The 23,948-nt window shown below is 42.5% G+C and overlaps 1 protein-coding gene across 4 annotated transcripts in view; it reads left to right on the top strand.

Annotated features, from left to right (window-relative positions):
- The first annotated feature begins 483 nt into the window (after positions 1–483).
- The window catches only part of CFLAR (CASP8 and FADD like apoptosis regulator), a 29,369-nt gene continuing 5,904 nt past the window's right edge, over positions 484–23,948 (top strand). For 2 of the 4 annotated variants that reach the window (XR_016442005.1, XM_090045126.1), the window contains exons 1-8: positions 484–628; positions 8,349–8,780; positions 10,798–10,903; positions 12,371–12,506; positions 13,578–13,675; positions 15,068–15,119; positions 17,516–17,565; positions 18,130–18,208. Coding sequence is in view for 3 of the 4 variants with exons in the window: in XM_090045126.1 (XP_089901252.1) it covers positions 8,485–8,780; positions 10,798–10,903; positions 12,371–12,506; positions 13,578–13,675; positions 15,068–15,119; positions 17,516–17,565; positions 18,130–18,208 (817 nt within the window). In the remaining variant the exon portion in view is untranslated. Of the gene's footprint in view, positions 629–3,629; positions 8,239–8,348; positions 8,781–10,797; positions 10,904–12,370; positions 12,507–13,577; positions 13,676–15,067; positions 15,120–17,515; positions 17,566–18,129; positions 18,209–23,948 lie in introns of those variants that run through there. The other 2 variants (XM_090045128.1, XM_090045127.1) reach the window with 2 other exon arrangements.

Below are 23,948 nucleotides of genomic sequence, written 5' to 3'. Positions count from 1 at the left end.
GGGATTCCCATGGCCCTAGAGGTCCTCACCCTATCCTACATCCCTGATGCTACAGGAGGGACTTGGCTGTTCCCCCACTTCCAAAGTGAACCTGAGTCTACCACAGCTTGTGCGAGTCACTCTCTCACTTGTGCACCTTTAGAGAGTAAATAGCATCATCTACCCTTCGCCCTCCCCAGGCCAAAACAGCCGCTTCAAGCGGCCAGACTATGGCAGCAGGTCAGCGCTGTCCCCACTCGGACTTGCGAAGTGGCTGCACAGAGGCCCGAGCCGTCCCCGCGGGGTAAGGGCCTACAGCGGCTCGGCTCCCGCCGCGCACGTGCAGCACCGCCCCAGCTCCCACCAGCAGCAGAGCCCGGTGCCTCCGGCATCCTTCGTCACGAGGCGTGGAAGCAGCTCCGCTCACGTGACCACTCTTCTGACGCCCTCCAGGGTCTCCGCTGCAGCGGCTCCCAAGGGAGCCACCATCTTTAATGAGGGCAGCCTCCCGGAAGAGCAATGTATCGCGGGGAGGGAGCAGCCGCCATTTTGTTGGCATCACGCGTATTGACAGCAGCGGGCGACGGGAGCCATTTTGAAGAAGGGAAAAGCGCCCACCTTAGCCGCTCTTGCTAAGTTCAGGAGAAAGGTAAAGCGTCCGGGTGCAGCGGGAGCCACTGTAGCTTCACCCCCCACCCCCCGGCTCACGGTCGGGCCCGGGCTGCCGTCCCCAGGGCAAGTGCCCGCCAGGGACTGGACGCGAGGCGAGGGGACGGGAGTGGCGGTTTCACTTTCGCAGCGGCCGCGGGACAGGAGCCCCCGCGGGACGTTTCGCTGCAGAACACAAGCGGCGGCCGGAGCTGGGGAACGGGCCCGTGCCCCGCCAGGCCCGAACGGGAAGCGGGGCGACCCCTGGACGCGGGGCCCGGGCTGGAGCTTAAGAAATAACAAGCAGTAAACAAAGGCGCAGCCGGGCTCAGAGCTGCGGGTGGACGCCGCCCTGGGGCCGCTCCTTCCCCGGGCCTGGCTGAGGCTTGCCCTGCTCGTGCCCCCGCCTTCCTGTCCTTGTTCTGCGCTCCCTGTCCTGTCCTGTTCCCTTCCCTCTGCAGCTGGATCCCTTGCCTGTGCTTCGGTCACTGCTCTTTCTCCCTCTCTAGCCTGATCCCTTGCTTGGCTCTCTCCCTCCTGCACAATCTGTTGCCCTGCCCTCCTGGCTGCTTTATCTACACTTTATTCCCTGCTGGAGTTGCGTGCCAAGTAACAGCAAGGAACATGCATGCCAGGGGCTGGTTGCCCCTAGTGTAATTAGCGGAGGGGGGAGAGTGGATCTGTTTTGCAGGGACACGCAACATGAAGCTGTTCTTTGCTTTCTGCTTTGCTGGATCTTCGGTCACACCAGGCTTCTCAGTCTCTACCAGTTTATTAAAAAACTAACAGGCAGATTGCTTTGTAATCATGTCAAGTGTCTTTCTCTGTACATCTCCCCTCATGATTTGAGACTGGAATGCAGCACCGGTAGACAAGTCAGGGCAACATTGGGACAGTTGTGTCCAACAACAACATGTGACTGTTAGGCTGCAATTTGAATGTCACATTTTGTTCTGTGAAGCTAAATAGAAACTTAAATGTATTTTTGCGTTACCCCTTTGGGACACAATTTGCTTTCAGCTGCTCTTTTTGAAGTAAGAGGGAGGCTGTACCCTATGAGTCACAAGAACCAGACATTTATCATTTCCCAGACTCCAAGACTCTTCTAGGAAGGAGTTATGCATGACGAGATCAGTGGGTTGTGGGTGACTGAACAGAAATAGTTGGGCTGACAAAATCTAGCTACTGAGAGTCAGTCATTTTTCCCCTGTGAACCTGGGACATCCCCTGCTACAGATATAGAGGTGAACAGCCTGACTGTGTCTTTTCTCTGTTGGGTGTAATAAGCACACCCAGAATTTATTTTCCCAGTCCCTAATATTGCTGATAGTAACCAGAGTTAGAGCTCCCCAGGAACCTTACACTTACAGCAGAGATTCAGGGAACAGGAACAACTTTCCCTGGTCTAGAATTGGATTAACATGTTTGGAAGAGTAGAGCCAATGGCATTTTGAGGTGCAGCCATGTTAGCTGATTTTAGGTGAGACTTATCCCATCTGGAGTGAACAGTGTAGATGTGATGCCGTAGGTGCAGGGGATGTTGGGCATAGAGAGCACAGGGTCATGCCCATTGTACCCAGCTTGTTTTGGCCAGTGCACTCTGCATCAGAGTTTTGGTATAGTTAATCAGTAAATTGAGGGACAGAGTAAAGCCTAAAGACTTCTTGCAATAATAATGAATCAGAAAGTTACAGGGACTGCTTAATTATGAGGGTCCAAGGATATTGACACAGGACACACTATGCTGCTTTTCCAAGTGTTTGTTTCTCAGCCCACCTTTGCCACCTAGTAATTCAGTAGCTTTTCTTGCTGCCAGGTAAGGATACTAAAATGGCAAGAAGCCCTAGGTTATAAATCTGAGTGGGTTTGTTCTTAATTGCATTAGCTGCCTGTTGCCAGGGTGGGAACTATGCCAAGGGGTGGGTATACAACTGATTAAACGAAATGAAGGAAATAATTCCATGCTACTACACTTACTGAAGGGACAGTGCTGCATCTTCAGGTTCTTTGCAGAATAATGGATCTGTCTTATGGCCCATGTGGATGGGTTATGTCAGTTGTGCAGTTACATCCCTGTACTGACTGCTTTGTTTAATGAGTATAGGGTAGTGTGTTTTTCAGTGTTCATGGCCATAAACTGGGAGCTCCATGCAGGTGAATCCATGTGACCACATAGAGTTCTTTATGGAATCAGGACCCTGTGTACTTAACAGAGGACTGAGACATCTAAGAGTTTTTCCTGGTAGTTAATGCTTTGTCCATGATTTGAACCCATTGCATGTAAACACAGAAAGGAAGCTCAGTCTCAGACTTATTTGATCTTTGGCCTGGGAAGATTTTGTATTTTGGGGGATGCAAATAGTGTGGCATATCATCACATATGACACAACATGCATTTTTTTAGGGGTGCACCAGTAGAGATTTGGGGGGGGGTGATACCGATAGCCGATTTTTAAGGAGGCATATTGGCTAATACTGATCTGATTTCCAATACAGCTGTGTGCAGCTGGTAGTCTGTTGTGGTGAAAGGGAATCAGGGAGGGAAGGAGCATAGGGGGTGCAGGTCAGGGTCTCCTGAGGTGAGGGAAGGAGTAGGGCTGGAGTAGGTGGACCAGGCACGGCATGGAGCTGCGGCTTGTTTGGGAGGCATGGGGAAGGGGTGGGAGCTCCCACTGCTGAACGCCGCTCGTCCAGGATCCGCTCATCCGGGGGGCGGCGGCAGTGTTCCTTCAGGTCTGGGTGGGGCAGGACAGGCAAGTTGCAGCTGCAAGCTGGGGTCTGCATTGCACTCAGGGTGGGCAACAGTGGCGCTGGGAGGGGGCTATGGGAGAGGAGCTGCAGCCACCCCAAAATTTTGCCATAACCCCCTCCCAGTGCCACCACTGCCCTCCCCAAGCACAGCACAGCCCGCAGCTGCAGCCCACCCTGCCCCATGTAGATCAAGGAGCACACACCCTCCCCTGCAAGCCCTCCAGGACAAGCAGCACGCAGCAGTGGGAGCCACCCCCTTCAGACAAACTGCGGCTCCATCCTGCTGGGGTGGCGCAGTGCTTATGCCAGTCCCACTCCCTCCCTCACCACGGGGGACCTTGATCTGCCCCCCATCACCTCTTCTTTCCCCCCACCCCTTTCACTACAACAGACTTACCAGCGTCATGCAGGACTCCATGCTGGCAGGCTGTGCTCCTCACTGCCTATATGCTGTGCTGCAGCTGTGCCTATGCACAGGTATTTATTCAGCCAAATTATTGGCCACATCAGGCCATTTTTTGATGTAGTCAATTTTCTTTATATCAGTGCCAACCCGATAGAGGTGCACTGATGCATCGGTCCAATAATTTTTTTCCGGTTAAAGAGAAACTAGGAGCTTTGGTAATATGCAAGAGGACTAGTGCTTTATTATTCAGTTTAAGCAAACCAAGTATAACTATTAGAATGTGCACTAATTTGCTAAATTATATATTAAGTTTAAAAAGCACAACAAACTAGGCAAAAATAGTCAAAAGATATTGTGTCATTTATCCTGTAGTCATTATGGTTAAATGTATGTCTCTTACTCAGACTGGGCATCTTTATGGTGCATCCAATACTTCACTTTCAGTCATTTCTACATCTGAGTTAATGATACAACACCTGAGTTAATGTTTCTAGTTAGAGTTAAAACAGTCTGCAGGGCTGTGAAATAGAGGAGAGACATTACCAGGAATGAGTAACAGGCAGCAAAATTACATAGGGAAGCATAGTTTGAGGAGTGAAACATTAAAACCCTTAAAAATGAGAGAGGGTCATAACACCTGTGGAGTGGAGAAAGATTAGCAGGAATCAGAGCGATGATACTGAGCCAAGAAGTCGATTGACTTTCTCAGTACTGTCTAAAAAGAAATGCCAGTGCCCCTTTCAGGAAGTTGGTTTTAAAGTTTGCGTGGAGCAGAAATCAAAGGTGGGTTGCAGTTACACCCTCCTGGATCTGCCCTTAATCCGTAGTATATTTGTGAAAATTAAAAAATATGGCTGATGGATAAAAGAAGGTTGGTGGTTTGCAACATGGAGTTGTGTCCAACAGGAAATGGGCTGAGATCGACTCTCTCATATTCTCTCCCTCCCTCCACATATACATAAGTAAACATGGATGTAGATATATGCATACATACGTACATACATACCCATATATATAGGTTGGATACAAACTTTTGACTACTTTGGTCTTTGTCTGAATTTGTATCTCTAATATAGCAGTGATTAAATGGCCTCTTAAAACCTTAGTGATAGAATCGCATCTTAGATCAAAGATTCAGTTTCAGCTTTAAATAAAATTGGCTTTTAACATTAATCAGGAGTTTTTTGTGAAGAGTAGATAATAGGCATTATTAGTAAAAGTGGGAGTTCATGATGTAAACATTTTGTTTTAAAGAGCAGATAAAGAAAATTCCAGTGGAAATGTATGAATACTTTTTTTTGCATTTGAAAAATGAGCTCTGTTGGGAAATCCCTTTTTAATAAAAGGTACTAATATATGAAGGCTGGGATTTTTTTAAAAGATTCAAAGGGAATAAAACGTCTAGAGCTGAGATTCAAGATGAGTTGGAATCTTGGTTCCAGTAGGCTATTTTGAAAAACCTAGGAGTAGTTCTTAAGATGGTGACTTTCAAATGGCCATACTTTTTTGTGCCAGTACTCATTTGGCTGCAATGTTATTTAAGAACATCAATAATATTCCTCCTTTCTCTTTGGAATCCCCACATGTTTCTTTCTGAGCTGGAAATTAGCTGAAGATTTTTCCCGTCAGAAAACTATGCAAGTCAAATTGTGACACATTGAGTGGGAATTTCCTCTACCTATGGTAGAGTCATGAAGATTTCCCCACCCCCGTTCCATTCTTACCCAATAAAAAATAGTGATGTATTTGTGCATGTACATGAGTTTCTTTCTGTACAAGTGTGTGGGCTTGGGCATATGTTATTTCAAGGCAGAGGAGGGTGAGGGTTTACCATGTATCAGCTGCTACACAGATGCTGTCCGTGTACACACTGTACCCTTTCATAAATGGAAGTTAATCCATGGTATTTTAGCTTTCAGTACAATTAGTTTTCATTTACCACAGGGTAAGAGCAGACACATGTGGTTATCATGGAGTATCTGTTGCACAGTAAAACTCTATCATTCTTTGCCTCAGGATCATTTGTGTCCATGCCTTGTGTGTTTGTGTAAAAACACGTATGAACATATGTTTGTGGGTATATATGTGTGTGTATATATAGAAAATTCCTGATAATAAATGCAGATTTTCCATAAAAATGTTTTTCTTTAAATTTTTCTCAGCTCTAAATATATGTATAATCTGTCATATTTAACAGAGCATTGTGGAGGGGCAGTCTCTGTTGACATTCAAACACATTTTTCTCTCATTGTAGTTTTTGCTTGAGTCTGTGTTGTGGAGCCAGGCTGGGAGTGAATTTTTCTAAACTTAGCAAATAGAAATGAAGTAACTTGTGCTTTATTCCTGTGGATTACTAAGTGGCATGAAATGATGGACAAAGTGTTTTATTCCGGTGTTTACTATATATTTAAAAAATGAAAAGCCATGTTATGGAGGCTTTCTGTTGGCATAGCATTCCTTAGTATTGTGCAGTGATGGCAGCTTTGTGATGGTGCATTTTCTTTTACCTGTGTACTGCTAGCATTATGGTGATACAAAATGCTCCTAAGGAAACACGATGTATTCATTTCAGAGCTGCTCAGCATCTAGAGCTGTCACTTAGTTACAAATGAATATTTGACATTCTTTAAAACTAGGCCAAAGGGCTTTGTGAGGGTTAGGGACTTGGTTACAAACAGCTTGGATTTCATCTGTGCTGCAATGCAGGGTTTTATTTTAGCTGTTACCATGTCTTCCAAAATGGTTGTTTTTTTTAGGGGTGTTAGTAAGTACATTCTTCCTTTCCAGTTTTCTACTGCTGCTTTGAAAAGTAGGATTTTTGGCGTAGGTAAGGATCCAACTTGTGTTGTAATCTAATATCATTTAAACCTGGTCTCAGTAAGGTTGTGATGCATTCTTTAAACCTTTGGCCACTATTCCTGTTGTTTTTACCAGCCTGATAATGATAGTGAGACTTCTAAGGTAGAAACAATTCTAGAACAGACTTTAACATACAGAAAATATGAGTTAGTGTAAACAATGGTATCAAGGCTGAGTATACCTTGATAGTGAATTGACTCGTGGGTTTAAAGAGTCATTGCTTTTATTCCTTTTCTGGTTCAAGGTATAAATATAGATCAGTGATTCCCAATCAGTGAATTCTTTTAAGGGGGCCTGTTGGGGCCTTTGTAGGTTCTTTGCAACATAATTGCTCTGTAATTTTTCTATAGTCAAGAAACAAGCATGAAAGGTTAGAACTAATATTTTCCAAAGGGTGCCTTGAGTCTAATGCGTGGGTGGGGTGCCTTGAGTCTGAAAAGGTTGAGAGCCACTGGCACAGATGTTTAATTTCTTGAAGGAAATACCTGTCATATTTTAAAAGAATCTGTGAGTGAAGAAGATAGTTTAAATCTCAGTTCATTTCATTTTGGAACTACTTGCTGTATGAAGTAGTATCTATGATGTGTTTGATTTCCAAATACCATATATAGAGTAAATGACTTCCAACATGTGTTAGAAAAAAAGGTGGAGGGGGGTGTTGAAAAGTTGTACATTAAAACATCTATTAATTTAGGGACATGTATTGTAACTCAGTTCTTCAGAAACAACAACGTATGTATCCTCATGATGTCCTTGTGAGGGACAATGCTGTTACTCCTGTCTTATAGACAGGAAGTCGAGATGGAGAGAGAGGTTTGTGGCAGCATTAACTGAATGCAGATTTCCAGGATCCCTGTCCAGCTCTTTAATCACGATATCTTTCTTACACTCTAAACATTTAGGGCCTCTTTTAAAATGATTAAACATAAAGGGTATAAACAAAAAGAAATGTAAACTGTTAAAAAGACAGGACATGGCCCAGTCACACACCCTTAGAGATTTAAGTTAAATTTATGTATTGAGGGAAAAGATTCTTTTAAAAAAATCACTTATTGTAGAATGTCTGTAATTTTGCACCAGAAATAAAAGAACTCATTGTGGGTTACAGAATTTTGTGAACTAGTTTTTGGTTGGCTATATCTGTTGAAAGAGATAATAGTGGTGAAGTGTGTCACATCATTGAATATACTTCCAAATAAATGTTTCTTATTTTTTACAAGGGTTTTTTAGTTTGAATGTAGACATGCTATTCCTTGTTTGCCTAAGAGTTGCTGTGATTACTAGACAATTCTCTGTCACAGTTAAAAAGTATTGAGACTTCTGTTGGGTTTCTTTCTTTTCTGAAAGAAAAACAAGTTTAAGATTTTTTTTATCTCCCTGGATATGAACACTTCATTTTTAAAAGGTTTCTTATTTATCTGTACTCAGTTGGGGCTGCAGTTTCTTGTTTCACTTCCTATGGAATTTTTACAGACTTACGTAATTAAGGTTGTTTAACTTTAAGTGGAGTTCATTCTCTGCTAAGTCTAATCTACTAAGTACTTTTGGTTCCATAATGAAATGCTGGGCAGCCCCTTCAAGAATATTGGATCTTTGTAAGTAAATTCAGCAATTTGATTGGAACTTGACTGTCTCAAATCAGAAGCATTTGCTGAGAACTCATATGGTAAATCATTATTTCAGAACCTGTAATTCTCTTCTGCAGAACTTCCGTATTTAAAAACTCATCCAATTAAGATCAACAGCCAGTGAAACGGTGCTAAAAATGGACTTCAGGATATGTTGGCTTCCTGTTTAAAACACAAAGAAGCCTTGTAAACTTAAAGGTGCACCAACTTGGGATGACAAATTGCCAAGTGCCAGCTGCCCTCATTCACCAGATTGAGCAAGAATTGGATGAAGATGAAAAGGAGATGATGCTCTTCTTGTGCCGGGACTTCATTCCTGATCTACCGAGTGCAGACCTCCGAGAGCTTCTAGGGGCTTTGAATGAGAGGGGAAAGCTGTCATACCTTGGCTTGTCTGAGCTGTTATACAGAGTTAAGAGATTTGACTTGCTGAAGAGGTCTCTGAAGACTCAGAAAGCAGCAGTGGAAGCTGATCTGGCCAAGTATCCTAGATTGGTCTCTGATTACAGGTAATGCATGCATTTCCCTTTTCAAAGGTAGCTTGTTTGTTCAGCTGTTTTCTTGGTCTTTTTATAACAGAAAAAGATACAATTTAAAGGTTAAAAAAACAAGGGAAAAGAGAATTCTGCAAAATTATAAAAGGCTTAGAGCCTTTTAGAGCTATGCTGTTAAAAGGACTGGTATCACACTTGTTTGTCTTCCAGTTTCATAGCAGGAAATGTATACATTAAGAAATAGGGACCAGTGATGCTTTTGTAGCCAGAAGGAAGATGAATGTAGATATGAACAGATAGAAAAGTTCTTCTGTAGCAAGGGTGATCAGCCTGTGGCACAAGTACCACAGCCAGCTTCTGTGTGGCAAGTTGCAGTTTTTTGCGTGGGGGGAGTGGAGATGGTTGGCACAGTTGGCAGATAGGGCAGGGAGCAGAAAGCAGAGCAGCAGGTTAGACAAGGAGCACAGGATAGGAAGTAGAAAGCAGAGCAATATATGAGGCAGGGGAAGGGGATCAGAATGGGGCTTGGAGAGGGTGTGGGTCTAATTCGTAGCATTCCTTCCAAAAAAGTTGACCCCCTCTTCTCTCCAGCAGCACTACATTTGGTGAACTTTTTCATCACTTTGACTTTATCTAATTTTGGGCCATGTGAGTCTGCAGTGTGCTGGATAGTTCCCAGCAGCTTACCGCCAATTGCTTTATTGTGTCTGATTTTAAATGGCCCGAAGTGAAAGCTATGCTGTTTTTTTTCCTGGGGATACATTTCTACAGAGAAATACTCTCCTCTATTAGGAGATTTTTCCTGCTCCTCAATCACCGTACCTTCAGCTTGTGTTGGTGGGTTGCTGTCATTGCTGAAGGCTGAATGTTGAGGGCTTTTGTAGTTTGATTAAAGGAAGAATACTTTTATAGTTCAAGATGAGTACAGCTTGTATCCCATCTAGCCTACCTTGGCTCTGGTACATAAGAAAATCATTTCCTAATGCAGTGACTATAGCATATTTAGTCCAAATGGGAAGTAATCATGTTTTTGCCTCTTGTTCCCAGCTTTTCCCATTTTAATCTGTACTGTATCCTGAGCAATTGCTGTGACTTAACATTGTGTAAGCTTCGTATTTGTAGTTCTGGAACTAGAATGTGCAGGTCTGGCTCAGGCTATTGCTGTCTTGTTCTGTTTAAACCTACTCATAAAGTCATTGTGTAACAGGAGGAAGGTCTAGCTGAACTGTGAGCACTATCACCTTGTATGCTACTTATTTTAGTCCACTAATAATTCTTATCTTCAGTACTTAGGATATTAATGATGTACTCTTCATGATCATGTACTCTCAATGATGTTAAGAGTACACCATTAGAGTTCATCTCTGAACGGTGACTAAAGACAGATTGTTCACATGAAGTGGAAGCATTTGAGAATCAAGTGGGGAGAAAATCCTGACATCTGTGAGGTGAATACATCTCTGTGATTTGTTTTCTGATTGCCTTTAGATTCCTGAAACAATGGTAAATCTTATCGTTGTAATATGTGGGTCTTGAATGACAACTGGTATGTCTGCACTGCAGTCCCAGAAGTAACTGCAGTGTACTGATACCTCAGCTAGCTATGACAGCATGGAGTTCAATAAATAGATTAATTTACCCCACTGAATGTCAGTGCTGCCATGGCTATATTGCTAGCAGTATCTGAGCAGTCTTGTTTAAAGCTTCCTTGGGGATATCTGTGGTCTAGTACATTCTGCAATATGTAAGCATGCCCAAGGTCATCCAAACATCAGTGCCAAAACTAGGAATAAACTGAACACAACAAAATTTCAAGTCTCTTTTGGCAACTAGACCTTCCTTCTACCTACAGATTGTACCTGCTGAGAGATCCATGTGCTGATGAACAGGAATTGCTATTTTTTAATCGGAGAGTAGAGTGGAACAGGGACTGTCCTATAATTTGGTTAGGAATAAAATGTGGAGAGGATTTCAGTAGAACTAGGATCTGACTGAAAGTTAATATCTTGGAAATGGCTGATCTGTCTTTCAGGGTGTTAATGGTAGAGCTCAATGAGCAGCTGGATAAAAAAGAAGTGAATTCTCTCATTTTCCTGCTCAAAGATTATGTACCACGCATGAAGATGGCAAAAGACAAGGTAACTTTTCTTTTTGTATTTCCATATTGATGTTTCCTCTTTCCTCCAAAGTGGAATAGGAAAATGAGGGACTAAAGCTAAATAAGATACTAATTAAGAAAATGACATGCAGAAAAAAGGAAGAAAAAGATTGAAAGGAAAGAAAGAGTAGGAAGAGGTACACAGAAATAAGAAAGTTTGAAAGGAAAGAGAACCCATTAAAATTCAAAGGATGGACCTGTAAGTAAGATCCAGAAAAATGAGAAGAGGAGAAAATAAACAATGCTTTATGTAATGGCACTACTAGTAGAAATAAAGCCTCTCTCCTCTTAAAATAACTGCCTGTTGAAAGCATGTACATGATCCCATCCATTCCCAATAGATATAAATGTGGAATATATTCAGGACTGTGATGATCATGTCCCTTTGTGTTCATGCCCTGTTTTATTTATTAAACCAACCTTATCATTCTTTCATCAAAACTTCTCTTCCTCTATTCAAAGGGGTTTGGTAGTTGAGAGATGATGAATCTGTCCTCACGTAACACAAGGTTATTTCGGAAGTTTGTTTTTTTGGTCTATGAGGCTTTCTAACAGGAGGGAGGAAGGGGTGGGTGCTGATAAATCCCCCAGAGCTTTTTTTGCACCGTGGTATTTGAAGCAAGGTTCCCAGTGACTGGCTGAGCATCAGCAAGGAAATGCAAAACTATTTCCTCAAAAACTAACTGGGTTTCTTTAAGAGCAGTGCACTTTAGCTAGCAGCTCTTAGTGATATGACACCAAGAACTCTTGTCTAGTCCAGACTATCAGTTATATAAATGCTTAGGACCAGGATATCAAACATATAGCCCGTAGGCCAGATCTGGCCAGTGGAGCCTCATAGTCCCCAGTGACCCCAGGGCTGCCCCACATGCTGCATTGAACTGGCCCTGCACACCCAGAATACATGCTGCATGCAGTGCCCACTGAGACTGGATCCTAGGCTGTGAGGCTGGTCCCAGGCTGTGCCATTCATGGCACTCACAGGGGCCAAGGCTAAGGCTATGCAAACCTCTGGGGCCAGGTTTTGGGCTGGGCTGACTATGGCGCCTGCTGGGACCAGGTCCTGAATTGCAGCACCTGCTGGGGCTTGGTCCTTGGGGGTGTGCTGACCACAGTGCTTGGACTGCAGCCTGGGTCCCAGGCCATGTGGCCCACTTGACCTGGTGTCCTAAACATTGGATCAGACATGTGGGCAGGAGGGTCCATGGGCATGATCCAGCCCGTGGACTGGCCCTGTACCACCTATCCAGTCCAGGGAGCCAGATGAGTTTAATACCCCGGCTTAAAATGAGTTATATCCATAGTGCCTAGGATTAAAGTAAAATCTGCAGTGTTTCCTATGGTGTTATATTTGGCTAATGAGGACAGACTTATTCTTCCCAGAGCTGCTGATAGGAAGCAAAACAGTAGCACTGCAGTTTGTAAGTCTTTTTTTGCCATGTCATAGAGTTTTCTGGCTGTTGTGATTGATCTGGAGAAACAAAATATGGTGGCCCCTAATGAGCTGGAGCTGATTGAAGAATGTTTGCACAACATTCACAGGATAGACCTGAAGAAAAAGATCCAAAAATACAAACAGGAAGGTAAGATGCACTTGCACCTTTTTGCACCTCAAAAGTTGAATAGCTCCATTAATATGAGTCAGACATGCCTGGGGATGAAGATATTGGATTGCATTTTAGAAGTATCTTCACATGTAAAGGAACTAAACTTAGTCTTAAGAAATGTTTCCATTAATTACATTAGCAGTGATATTCAGAGAACTATAACTTTGTTCTTCATTTTCTATACATAGTGGTGCACGCTTACAGTATCATGTGTTAGCATTGTGCTGTAGTACCATGCCACAGTGTACTTAGAATCTCAGTCAAGCCTTGACTGGAAATCTTCTTGCCATTTTATGTTAAGGGGCATGCATAATAGAGGGGGGAAGCCTCTGTGTTCACATACATGTGTTTTAATAACTGTCCAACAAAACTTAAAATCCTAGTATTTAAAATAAACATTTTGCACCTGTGATGTTCTTCAACACTTCATTAACTTGAAAAGTGGTACTTGAGATACAATCTTTAGAGTTGGATTGTTTTTTGTTTCGGGCAGTGATAATTTTTTTATTGTTTAAGGTAGTAGTCTTCTGTACTGTCCACAGATCTCTTTATATTTAGCTGAACTTGTGCCTTATTTTTTAATATAAAGTTCTCCTAACTTGCTGACCAGCATATTATTCATTTTGTCTTAAGTGTTACCTTTAGTGGTATTTGAATATGATAAGCTGGCACATGCATCATGAGTTGGCAAGAATTCTAATGAAAAAATTATATTCAATAGTAAGTATGAGGAAAATTCCACTTTTGATAAAACAAACATATGGAGGCATCTACATTTGTATTTATTAGATTTGTCTCTCCTTATAAGGGACAACAGAGTATATTCTGTTTCAAGGCTTTATTAGATTATATGGGACTATTTATGCACATGCATGTTTTTATGGGGAAGCTGATTATCTCACCATTATTTACTATAAGCTGGTCTTGCACTAGTGCCTAGGAAACTCAGTCATGGGCTAGAACTATGTTGTATAAAGACATGCTTACCTTGAGGAGAAAATTGTGCTTTAATAACTATCAGTAATTTCATGTCTGGACAATTTTCAGCTCTGATGGCTCCCAGCAGTGCCCAGCCAATGTATATAAATGCACTTCAGGCATCTCTTCCTAACCTGACTCTCGTGGACCCTCCATATTCTTCAGGGGTAAGTGTGCAATAAATCAACCACATTCATGGGTTCTCTATAAAGGCTGCCAGAAGTAAGAAGGAATTGATCTTCTAAGAAGTTGGAGAGTAAGAGAATTAAAATTTAAGTACTGTTAGTACTTAAAAGATAATGCATTGCTTGATTTGTCTAATCTATCTTAGCTGCTGGTTGGGAATCTCACCTTGCCTTTCTAACTAAAATGAAACTCCTGTTAAAATCACTGGGTCTTTTTCCATGAGTTAGGAGTAGAAAATATAGCTCTTGATGCTTTTGTATGGCTGTCAGACTTTGAGGAACCAAAGGAAAACTACTTTTCCCATTGACTGTCAGAAGTTAACAGTTGTGCTTTGTCACTGAGAAAAGAAATTGTCCTTTGGTTTCCCCATGAAGTTAGTGTCTGATTTGATCTGTTACCTTGAGTGAATGTGAAAAGTCAGCCTCAAGTACTTCTAAATGACTAGGAACTGGATCATGACTTATGCAATTTGAGCTTTCCTAATGTAGTCCCTTTTCCCGTAGAAGAATATTAATCTTTGTAAATGTAATATGCACTATATATATCCTTATATAAAGTAGTATAGACACAAAATATAGAAAGGTACATTTTATATATCATACTGTATGCCTACATTCACAATATTCTACATGATTAGTATATACTATTTTTATATCATTTTTACATATATACACAACTTCCAAAGCAATGTCCTTTTCTATTGTCATTTTGCTGTGGGGCAGTAGGGGGTTTGCAGATGCAAGGTGCAGTGGGAAGGGGTTGTGGGTGCATCATGCAGCATGGGACACCTGCACTGATACATGGTCTAGTGCAGTGTTTCCTATCCAGTGTGCTGTGGCACAAAAGTGTGCCATCAGAAATGAACATGAGTTTTGCATTGGCATTGAGCTACAATAGGTATAAGGATGGGGAATGCCTTAACAGGTGTGCCGCAGAAAATTTTTATTAATGTAAGTATGCCGTGGGCTGGAAAATGTTGGGAAACATTGCTCTAGTGGGGGGGTGAAATCGTTGGCACATAAGTGCAGTCGTGGGAGAGGGTCATGGGCATACACTGCTGCTGTAGGGAAGTGTCCATGAGGCATGCAGCCTAGGGGTGTCTGCAGCTCAATTTGGTGCAGCCCGTGGGACATGCCTCCTTCCCTCCTGCAGTGCAGCCTGTGGTACTGCAGCCATCAGTAGCTTAGAAGGTGGGCAGCTGTGCTTTACTGAAAGCATTTCCAGTTTTCCAAGGCATGAGCTGCTTTGATTGCTCTTCATAAAATACTTGTCCCTTTCTAAGCGAGGGCAAAGGCTTTTTTGCATCAAAAGTTGATACTGTGGTTAGTTAATAGAGGAACAGAAAGATATTTTTTTGTTTGTTTGTTTTTTAGATATGGAATATGAACAAAGAACACTCTTTAAATGGACAGCATGCCATTCAAAGTAAGACCCCCCTGTTTGGAATTTTATTAACAAAAAGACCTAAGCTGTTTACTTCCTAGTGTTAAGGGACTGGCTTAATAGTGTTAATGACCTGCCACTCCACTTGACAACAGTGGGTGTCTACAATTACTGAATACTTCTGAAATTTGGTATTAGTCTACATATATATAAACGGCTTTGTCTGTCTGTCTGTCTGTCTGGCTGTAACACTCTTGGAACACTCTGATTGGTTATCTCGGCAGCCAATCACAATGTGTACTGAAACAACCAATCAGAGTGCTCTGCACAGATGGACATGGACAGGTGAGGGGGGGCAATGCATGGCCAGATGCGGAACAGTAACAGCGCAAACTGGTGGCTGGAAGTGGTGGCCATTGTGTGCAAACTCCCTTCCCCCCAGCTCATGGGAGGTGGCAGTGGCATGGGGAGGGGGGTGCGCAGTGCTCTGTCACCCCCCCCAATCATTCTTGATGGGCAATTTACTGGTTTTCTATATTAATTCACATCACTTATTGCCACACTGAAACTTACAAAGCATTGGATACTCTTCAGCATTTCTTGGCTAAACCAGTCATATTCCACTGTTGCATTTTGCAAATTATTTTTTCTTTTGGTGATTAGCGCCTGTAAGAATGCAAAGCAAAAATCTTGGATTATATTACTCCATTTGTAATCATGGAATTCTTATGTAGTGAGTATTATGAATTTTTATAGCAAGAAATGATACACTAAGCATTTATGCACATAATGTTATCATTCTCATAGGAAGCCAATGTGTGTATAATTTGCACTCTAGATTTTCATAATAATACCTTTTTTCCTCATTATATATGTCAAAAATAATTCCTTACTGTGTCTGCTTTAGCATGCATAAAACAAAAAGTTAAAAACAGCTAACTATTGATAAATAGTCACTGATGGCTAATTAGTCATTCTTAGCGCAGGGGCATCAAAAATGTGGCCTGTGGAATGGATATAGTCTGCCATGCTCTTAGAGGGGCTGGGAATTCAAGGGCAGGGCCCATCACCAAAATCCAAGGTGCCAGAGCCCTTTTGGTCAGCAACTGGAAGTGAGCAATGGCCATGTTAATTTCCCCACAAGAGCCTCCTGGTCTGGATCTAACCCAGAGAACAGGCGAGTTTAACACCCCTGCCTTAGACTGATGAATGAACCAGATTTTACTGTACATCTTTGGGTGCATCTACGTAAGACGCTAACTGCGCAGTAGAGTAAGTCTGTTGTGCGTTGATGCACAATAGTAATTCTTTTGTGCAAAAACTGTACTAATTAATCTATTGCGCATTAGCATCACCAAAACACCATTCATCTGCCCTACTGCGCAGTAGCGCTGATTACAACACATTGAGTTGGTACATGTTATTACAGGTACTAAACAATGCACTGTAATTACAGCGATTAATGAATGCGTAGCTGCATCCATTGCCATGTACACAAACTATTTAAATAAGTGATTTATTTATGCAAAGAGAGAGCTAGAAAGTTGGGAAGAAATCCTGCTTTCACTCACTTATCAAAGAATCAGTGTAACCTAGATTAAAATGGATTTTCAGGTATTTTTGTCTGAGTAGACATTAGTATAAATTAGGACTTAGTATTGGCCTTTTGGCTAAGATCAAGTGTTATTAACTAGGAAACAGAATTTTGTACTACTAAATTTGCTTTTTTTTTCTTTCCCTGTAATATTCTGTTTCTTTTTTTTAAATAGAAGGATGTCTCTTGTTATTTTCATTCAAATTAACCAAATGAGTTCTGATCAAAAACATTTCCGATTAGAAAGCCAAGCTGGAGAAAAACAAAACTGGGTCAGCTAACTAAAATGAGAGATTTTAATTAACAGACATTGTAAGAGGGTAACTTTTTAATAGATATGGTTATGACTCAAAATTGTTCCTCGGCGCATACCTGTGAGCTGGATTTGGAAAGCAAAGTTAACCTTCAGATTCCAGTGTATAAATGGACTGGCTAACTTTTTTAAAATGGAATGTTTTGTTTGGGAAAAGTGCTGATTTGATATTCCTGCATGCTAATGTCTTGTTAGGCCCAGGACAGGAACAACATAACTGGCAACATTGCAGGTACCTTCCCACTGCCCTACCAATATGCATTCATCTTGGTAGGATCTTACTTACAATTGTGCAAAGTTTCAACTGGCATTCTGACTTTGATTTTTCACTCAAATCTCACTTGAATTTTTTTTTTAAACTTGCATAATAACTTAGAGAGAATGAACAGGCCTGGTAGTGATAGGTCTTTTGCAGGAAAAAAATGATTACTTTTTAATTTTTATTTTACTTTGCATTTAAAGAAATGTCACTAAAATCCACAGTATAATATTTTGCCTAAATACTGAGAATAACTATGTTGTGTGTTGCAGCAGCACCAGTCCATGTGTCAATACAGGAATCAGGAATAGCTTCACCTCAGGTAAAAAAAAAAAAAAAAGAAAGAAAGAAAAAGAAAAAAATAATGTACACGTTAAGCTCTTTGTCTGATGTTTTTGAAGACATCTTTAACTTCCATACAGACAAAGCTGAATACATACATTCTCCTTTTGCACCATTATCTTCTAGCACATCTGATAGGATCAATCAGTTGTGCTTGTGGGAAATATACTAATTGTACGCTAAAGTCCAAGGCAGGTGAGTCTGGCCTAAAGTTAGCATTTTTACGTTGCTTGTTCAACCCCATGAAAGGCAACTAGGTTTCATAGAGTGAAGGATAGAAGTTAGCCCTGTAATAATAGAATGAAATAAAATCCATAAACCAGTGTCTCCTGAACTTTCCCGTCACAGAAAGCAGTTGGTCCTTTCAGTGTGTCTGCTGTAGGATCTTCACATATACTTTTGCTAGCTACTCTGTACCAAACTGATGGGGCAAGGCAGCAAGGGGCCACTTCTGTGGGTAAGCAAAGTTAAAAAGGAGCAAGTCTGTAGACTGGAGGACCAAACACAGCAATGTAGTAAATATTTGTCCTTTCACTTATTTCAGGTGCCTGATGATCAGTACAGAATGCAGAGTCAGCCTTTAGGAATATGTTTGATTATAGATTGTATTGGCAATGACACAGGTAGGTCTCAAGAACATAAAGTCCTTTACTTCACTATCCTCCAAGATGGGGGATAATTCAGTATAAAGAATGTGGCTGGCTGGATTACGTGTCAAGTGTGAAAATGTATCCTGAAAAAGTAACATCAGGTCTTATTAGACAACTAATCTATGTGTTCTTTATTGCTTATTTTAAAGTAGTGTCAGAATGGGGCCGCCTTGTTTCACTGTACATAAACATAGTGAGAGAGAGTCCCTGCAGCAAAGAGCTTATAGTCTTAATGAATGGGACAGATCAAATGAAAGGAGGAAAGTGGAGGCTCAGAGAAGGGCAGTACCTTGCCCAGTTTTGCACAACAAGTCAGTTGCAATTGTGCACTTCAGGAAATAGTCTTACTGAACAGCACAAAAATGTGAATAGCTGAAGGCATATGACCTTTGTTCATGACTCAGCTGGGCTTCCTTTGTATATTGTACATCTTATCGGAAACTGACATCATAACTTTAGAGAGAAGGAAAATGGTTTCCTTTTTAAATGTCCTCTTTTTAGGCAGTTTTGTGTATAAAGCTCAATATAGAAAATACCCAGGTTAAAACTGGTATTTTTCAGAAGGCCTTTGAAAAGCTCCATGTGATAGATTCTTGCCCAAGTAAAAATTTCACTCGGGCTTGGAACACACAAGTGGCTATCTACAGAAAATAGAGAAGATTTGCAGTCAATGCTGATTTAAGCCTGAGGCATATAGTAGGAGAGGATCTGCATGCAAATCTCCACTTTTTATTGTCATTAATGATTCAGGAAGACCAATCAAATTTCTGTGATACTTACATTTCCTGATGTAATTTTGGAAAATGGTAACTGCAAAGTACACGAGCACAGGAAGTGAAATAGGACATACAAATGATAAATGGAAACTTAGGGTGATGTAAAACAAGCTATTCTGGTAGCTACCCTGTGAGGTCACTTACAGCTGGAAGTGATTTCAGTTTTTGCCGTTCTACAAAGGAGAGAGAGTTAAGATTAATGTACTTTGAACTAAACGTATACAAGTGCCTTTGATTGCAGGTTGAGTGGCCTCCTTCCTAATGAGATACAGGAGGCAGAAGTGGAACAGGAAAACAGGATTTGTTCACACCCTTAAAGGCTGAAGGGTAGAGTCTTTGTCCACATTTCTGATGCCTGCATTGCCTCTGGCAAAAGTCAGGAAGAAGTATAAGGAGGAGTTGCTGGGGTCAAGGCTAAGTTATTCAACCTTCCACATTTCTATCCCTCTGCCAGAAAAAAATGGCCCAGGCCAAAATGGGAAGAGGAAATAAATTCAGCATCTCCAGGACCATAAGCCCTGCACTACTTCCTGAGTGCCTAAGGCCTCAGTGTCCACACTTCTGCTACAATGGCTTCTACAGTGCTGGTTACATTTTTTTATACAAAAAATCAGTGGCATAGTGAATATTTGAGAGCAGCATGGAAAAAAAAAACTGAACATAAAAATAGCGTAGCAGGTAGCCTGTCAGTCAGAGTTACTATGCATAGAGAGTGCAGTAAAACAAAAACTAAAACAAAAAAACCTTGACCACAACAAAGCTCCGGGTTGGCAGTCCAGAGCAGCATAGGGAGCACAGGGCTCAATGGTGGGATTTTCCTCCTACAGACCTCAGCTCTTCTGAACTGAAGAAGGCTGTTTTTGGCAGTAGGCTTGGATAGTATTTAGAGGTGTTGGACTAAGGAGATTTCCTGTTCCCATGTACCTACAGAGGCCTAGAAAGAATGACATCTCCACTTGGTCAGTAGATGTAATGCAAAGGAAGAACTGGGGCTCTTTGGACCTTCATGCTTTTTGTCCTCAATGGGCTCATCTACATGTTCATTAATGTGCTGTAGTTACTGCACATTAAGCTTAGTACTAAATGAATGCACAGTAACTGGCACTACTGCACAGTAGTGATGGTGCACAGGTTTTTTTAGATGCTGTCTGCACAGTAGCCTAATACTACTGTCCTGTAGAGTATTAGCATGTGTTTTGCCTGGCATGTTACTACATAGTGTTATTAGGCTGCTAAAAAGGAAGACCTGCTTTCTCCGGCTGTCTTCATTATGCTTATAAGATTCAAGTGACAGGCATCTGACATTGCTTAGGCATAGGTTTAGAAGAGTCCTGATTATTATAGAGCAGGAATGTCAGAGAGACAGTCCCTGGACTGGACCTGGGTTGCAAAGCCTCTTTATCTGCCCTGGTGCTGGCCCTGGGTCTCATAATGGACCCAAGTGGCATGCATCTGACTGGCCCTTCACACAGGGCACAGGGTGTGTCGCAGGCAGTGCCATTCCAGCCATTTTGGGACGGTGGTGCCTGCTTTTTTGTATGGGGCACCAACTGCACTTAGTGCCTGCTCTGGCTCATCTGGGATGTTAGCCACATGCAACATAGGTCCTGCCTGGAGTGTAGTCCCAGACTTGCCAGAGCAGACACTAGATCCTGCACATGGGAGCAGGGGGTGTCTGTGGGTCCCCCGCACACTGGATCCACAACTGCTCTGGCTGTTCCTCCCATTCATCAACCCTGTTATAGACAGAGCATGTCACAAACTCTGACATTTAATATCTAAAAATCTTCTCAGACAAAAAAAGGAAAATAGGACTAACTGCTAGAGCTATGTCTGCTGTTACCAGCATGTAGTGTGGAAGCTCAGAGTTAATCTGAGCCAAAGTTAGGTGCTGTTACATTGAGTTATTGCCCAGATAATTGGAAATGACACACAGTCATTATTAATTCATCACGCTCTCAAGTCAAACCCAGGCACCTTCTTCTGGAACGTTGGACTGCCAGGTTCTATCCTTGCATCCTTTGGTTTGCAAAATGATTTGATAGAGGGAAGAGGATTTTTTTAGGTGGTGACAAAAGGTATGAATAGAAGGCAAAGTGTTGCTCATAATTTGGGGGGTTTATTAATTATTGTCGAACTAGGAAACATGTAATGTGGCCTTCAGATCTCTTTGTCACGCTTTTGACCTTTGTTAATTTTTCACTTTGAAGTTGCTTCATTCAAAACTCTCAGCCCATTTTACAGACACAAAACAGAAAAGTAAACTACCACTGTTTTGGGTTTTTAATTGAATAAGCATGCACTGAATTATTCAGTGTCTGTGTATGTGTGTGTGCTAGGTTGACACAGATATGTTTGTGTTTTGTGTACATACAAAAATATTTTTCGTAAGAATAGATCACAGTAGAATATTCCAATCAAGTGTATATTGCCTTTCATAGATAGATGCTAGGGTCAGAAGGGACCTTAGGAGATCACTGAGTCCGGCCCCCTGCTCTGGGCAGGAAAGAGTGCTGGGGTCAGATGACCCCAGCTGGGTGCCTGTCTAGCCTCCTCTTAAAGACCCCCAAGGTAGGGGAGAGCACCACCTCCCTTGGAAGCCCATTCCAGATTTTGGCAACCCTTACTGTAAAGAAGCCATTGTTCCTAGTTATTCCAAGGGGTGCCCTGCTAAACAGAGCGCCTCTTATTCCTGCCTGTCCCCCCTGATTTAATCTGTAGGCAGCTGCAAAATCACCTCTCAGTCTTCTCTTGTGGAGGCTAAAGAGATCCAGGGCCCTCAATCTCTCCTCGTAGGGCTTTGCCTGCAGGCTCTCCTCTGGACCCTTTCAAGGTTGTCCCCATCCCCCTTAGTTTCCTTCTCTTAAAGTTCAAAAAAGAATTTTTACTCTTCTTTGATTAGGCAATCTCTTACCATTTGTGAGAGTTTGAAAAAATACCAGGGTGGATAAAAATCAACAATTAAAAACAATAAATAAAAATCAGATATTTTTTTTTATTTAATCATTTTTTTTGTTAAGATGCTTTAAACCCCCCCCCCCCCAATTTCAGATAGTTTTAATATAAGATATGTTAAAGCTCGAAGATATCATCATGGAATAGGGATTATAACTTCTAATTATATATTATTTCAGACAATATATTCATGTAACCTTTTATAAAAGTTGTGTGGCACGCCAGTTGGGGGCACTTCTGCACTTAGCTGCCCACTTCACTATGCCCAAACAAAAACCATGCTTTGGGTGTCTCCCTGGGGGTGCGCACATTCAGCCACACCCCACCCTGGAGTGCACCCGCAAGCCTGGGGTAACCATTGCTACCACCCGGGCCTGGGTCTTTGTTAGGGCTCTGTGCAGTCAGGGTACACAGACCCTGTAGACCTTGGGAGTGCTTTTAACCCACTGTGGTACTTTGGGATGCTTCCTTTTAGCCTGATGCATTCAGAAGTAGCCTCTTGTACTAGAGGAAAGTAAAAAACCCACACCCACCTTAGCCAGCCGAGCAAAGGGGGCTCTAAAGGCTATCCTCACCCTCATAAGCATTACAGCAAGGCATGCTATAACAGTTGGCGTTATTGATCAAAGAGGGAGGAAGGAATACAAAACAATGGAAAATTAATAGAAAACCTGCTTGAGCAAATGGAGGAAAGGAAGCAAGAGAGCACAGCAGGCCCCCTGGCTCTCCAGGGACCTAGCAGACCTCCTGAGGCTAAAAAGAAAGGCCTACAAAGGATGGAGGACTGGATTCACCTCCAAGGAGGATTATTCTGCACTGGTCTGGTCCTGCAGGGAGCAAACCAGGAAAGCCAAGGCTGCAACTGAACTCCAACTAGCTTCAAGCATCAAGGACAATAAAAAGTTCTTTTTCAGATATGTGAGGAGCCAGAGGAAAAGCAAGGGCAACACTGGACCCCTGCTGAACCAGATGGGGCAACTGACACCCAGGAAAAAGCCAACCTATTAAATGGGTACTTTGCATCAGTCTTTCATCAGTCACACGGGATGCCCATGCCTGCTACAGGACAGGGAGATTTGGGTGAGGGAAATTCCCTGCCCTCCATAAATGCTGACCTCATAAAGGAACATCTTGAGAGGCTGGACACCTTCAAGTCAGCCGGCCCTGACAATCTACACCCCAGGATACTCAAGGAGCTGGCGAGCGTCATAGCCCAGCCCCTTGCACGGATCTTTGTAAACTCCTGGCACTCTGGTGTAGTGCCCGAAGACTGGAAGAAGGCCAATGTGGTGCCGATCTTCAAGAAAGGGAGGAAAGTGGATCTGGGTGACTATAGGCCCATCAGCCTGACGTCTATCCCGAGGAAGATCTTAGAAAAGTTGTTTAAAGAGGTCATCCTTAATGGACTGGCCGACGCCAACATCCTAAGGGATAGCCAGCGCGGGTTTGTTGCGGGTAGGTCTTGCTTGACCAATCTCATTTCCTTCTATGACCAGGTGACCTATCAAAAAAGCCTTTGATTTGGTATCCCACGATCACCTCTTGGTGAAACTGGCCAATTGTGGCCTTGGGTCCACCACAATCCGTTGGCTGGGAAATTGGTTCCGTGGTCGGACCCAGAGGGTAGTAATAGATGGAAGTCAATCTTCATGGTGTCCTGTGACCAGTGGGGTCCCCCAAGGCTCTGTCGTTGGACCCATATTGTTCAACATCTTCATTAATGATGTGGACATTGGAGTCAGAAGTGGACGGGCCAAGTTCTCCGATGACACCAAACTTTGGGGCAAAGCATCCACGCCAGAAGAGAGGCAGGTGATCCAGACTGACCTGGACAAGCTCAGCAAATGGGCAGACGAGAATCTGATGGTGTTTAACACCGAAAAATGCAAGGTTCTCCACCTTGGGAAGAAAAACCTGCAGCATCCTTATAGGCTTGGCAGTGCTACGCTAGCTAGCACTATGGAAGAAAGAGACTTGGGGGT

Source organism: Crocodylus siamensis, chromosome 4, assembly GCF_052110815.1.
Source record: "Crocodylus siamensis isolate JL-2025a chromosome 4, ASM5211081v1, whole genome shotgun sequence".
Taxonomy (NCBI): Eukaryota; Metazoa; Chordata; order Crocodylia; family Crocodylidae; genus Crocodylus; species Crocodylus siamensis.
The sequence above is the reverse complement of the archived record's forward strand: the minus strand, read 5'-3'. Positions and strand labels throughout refer to the sequence as shown.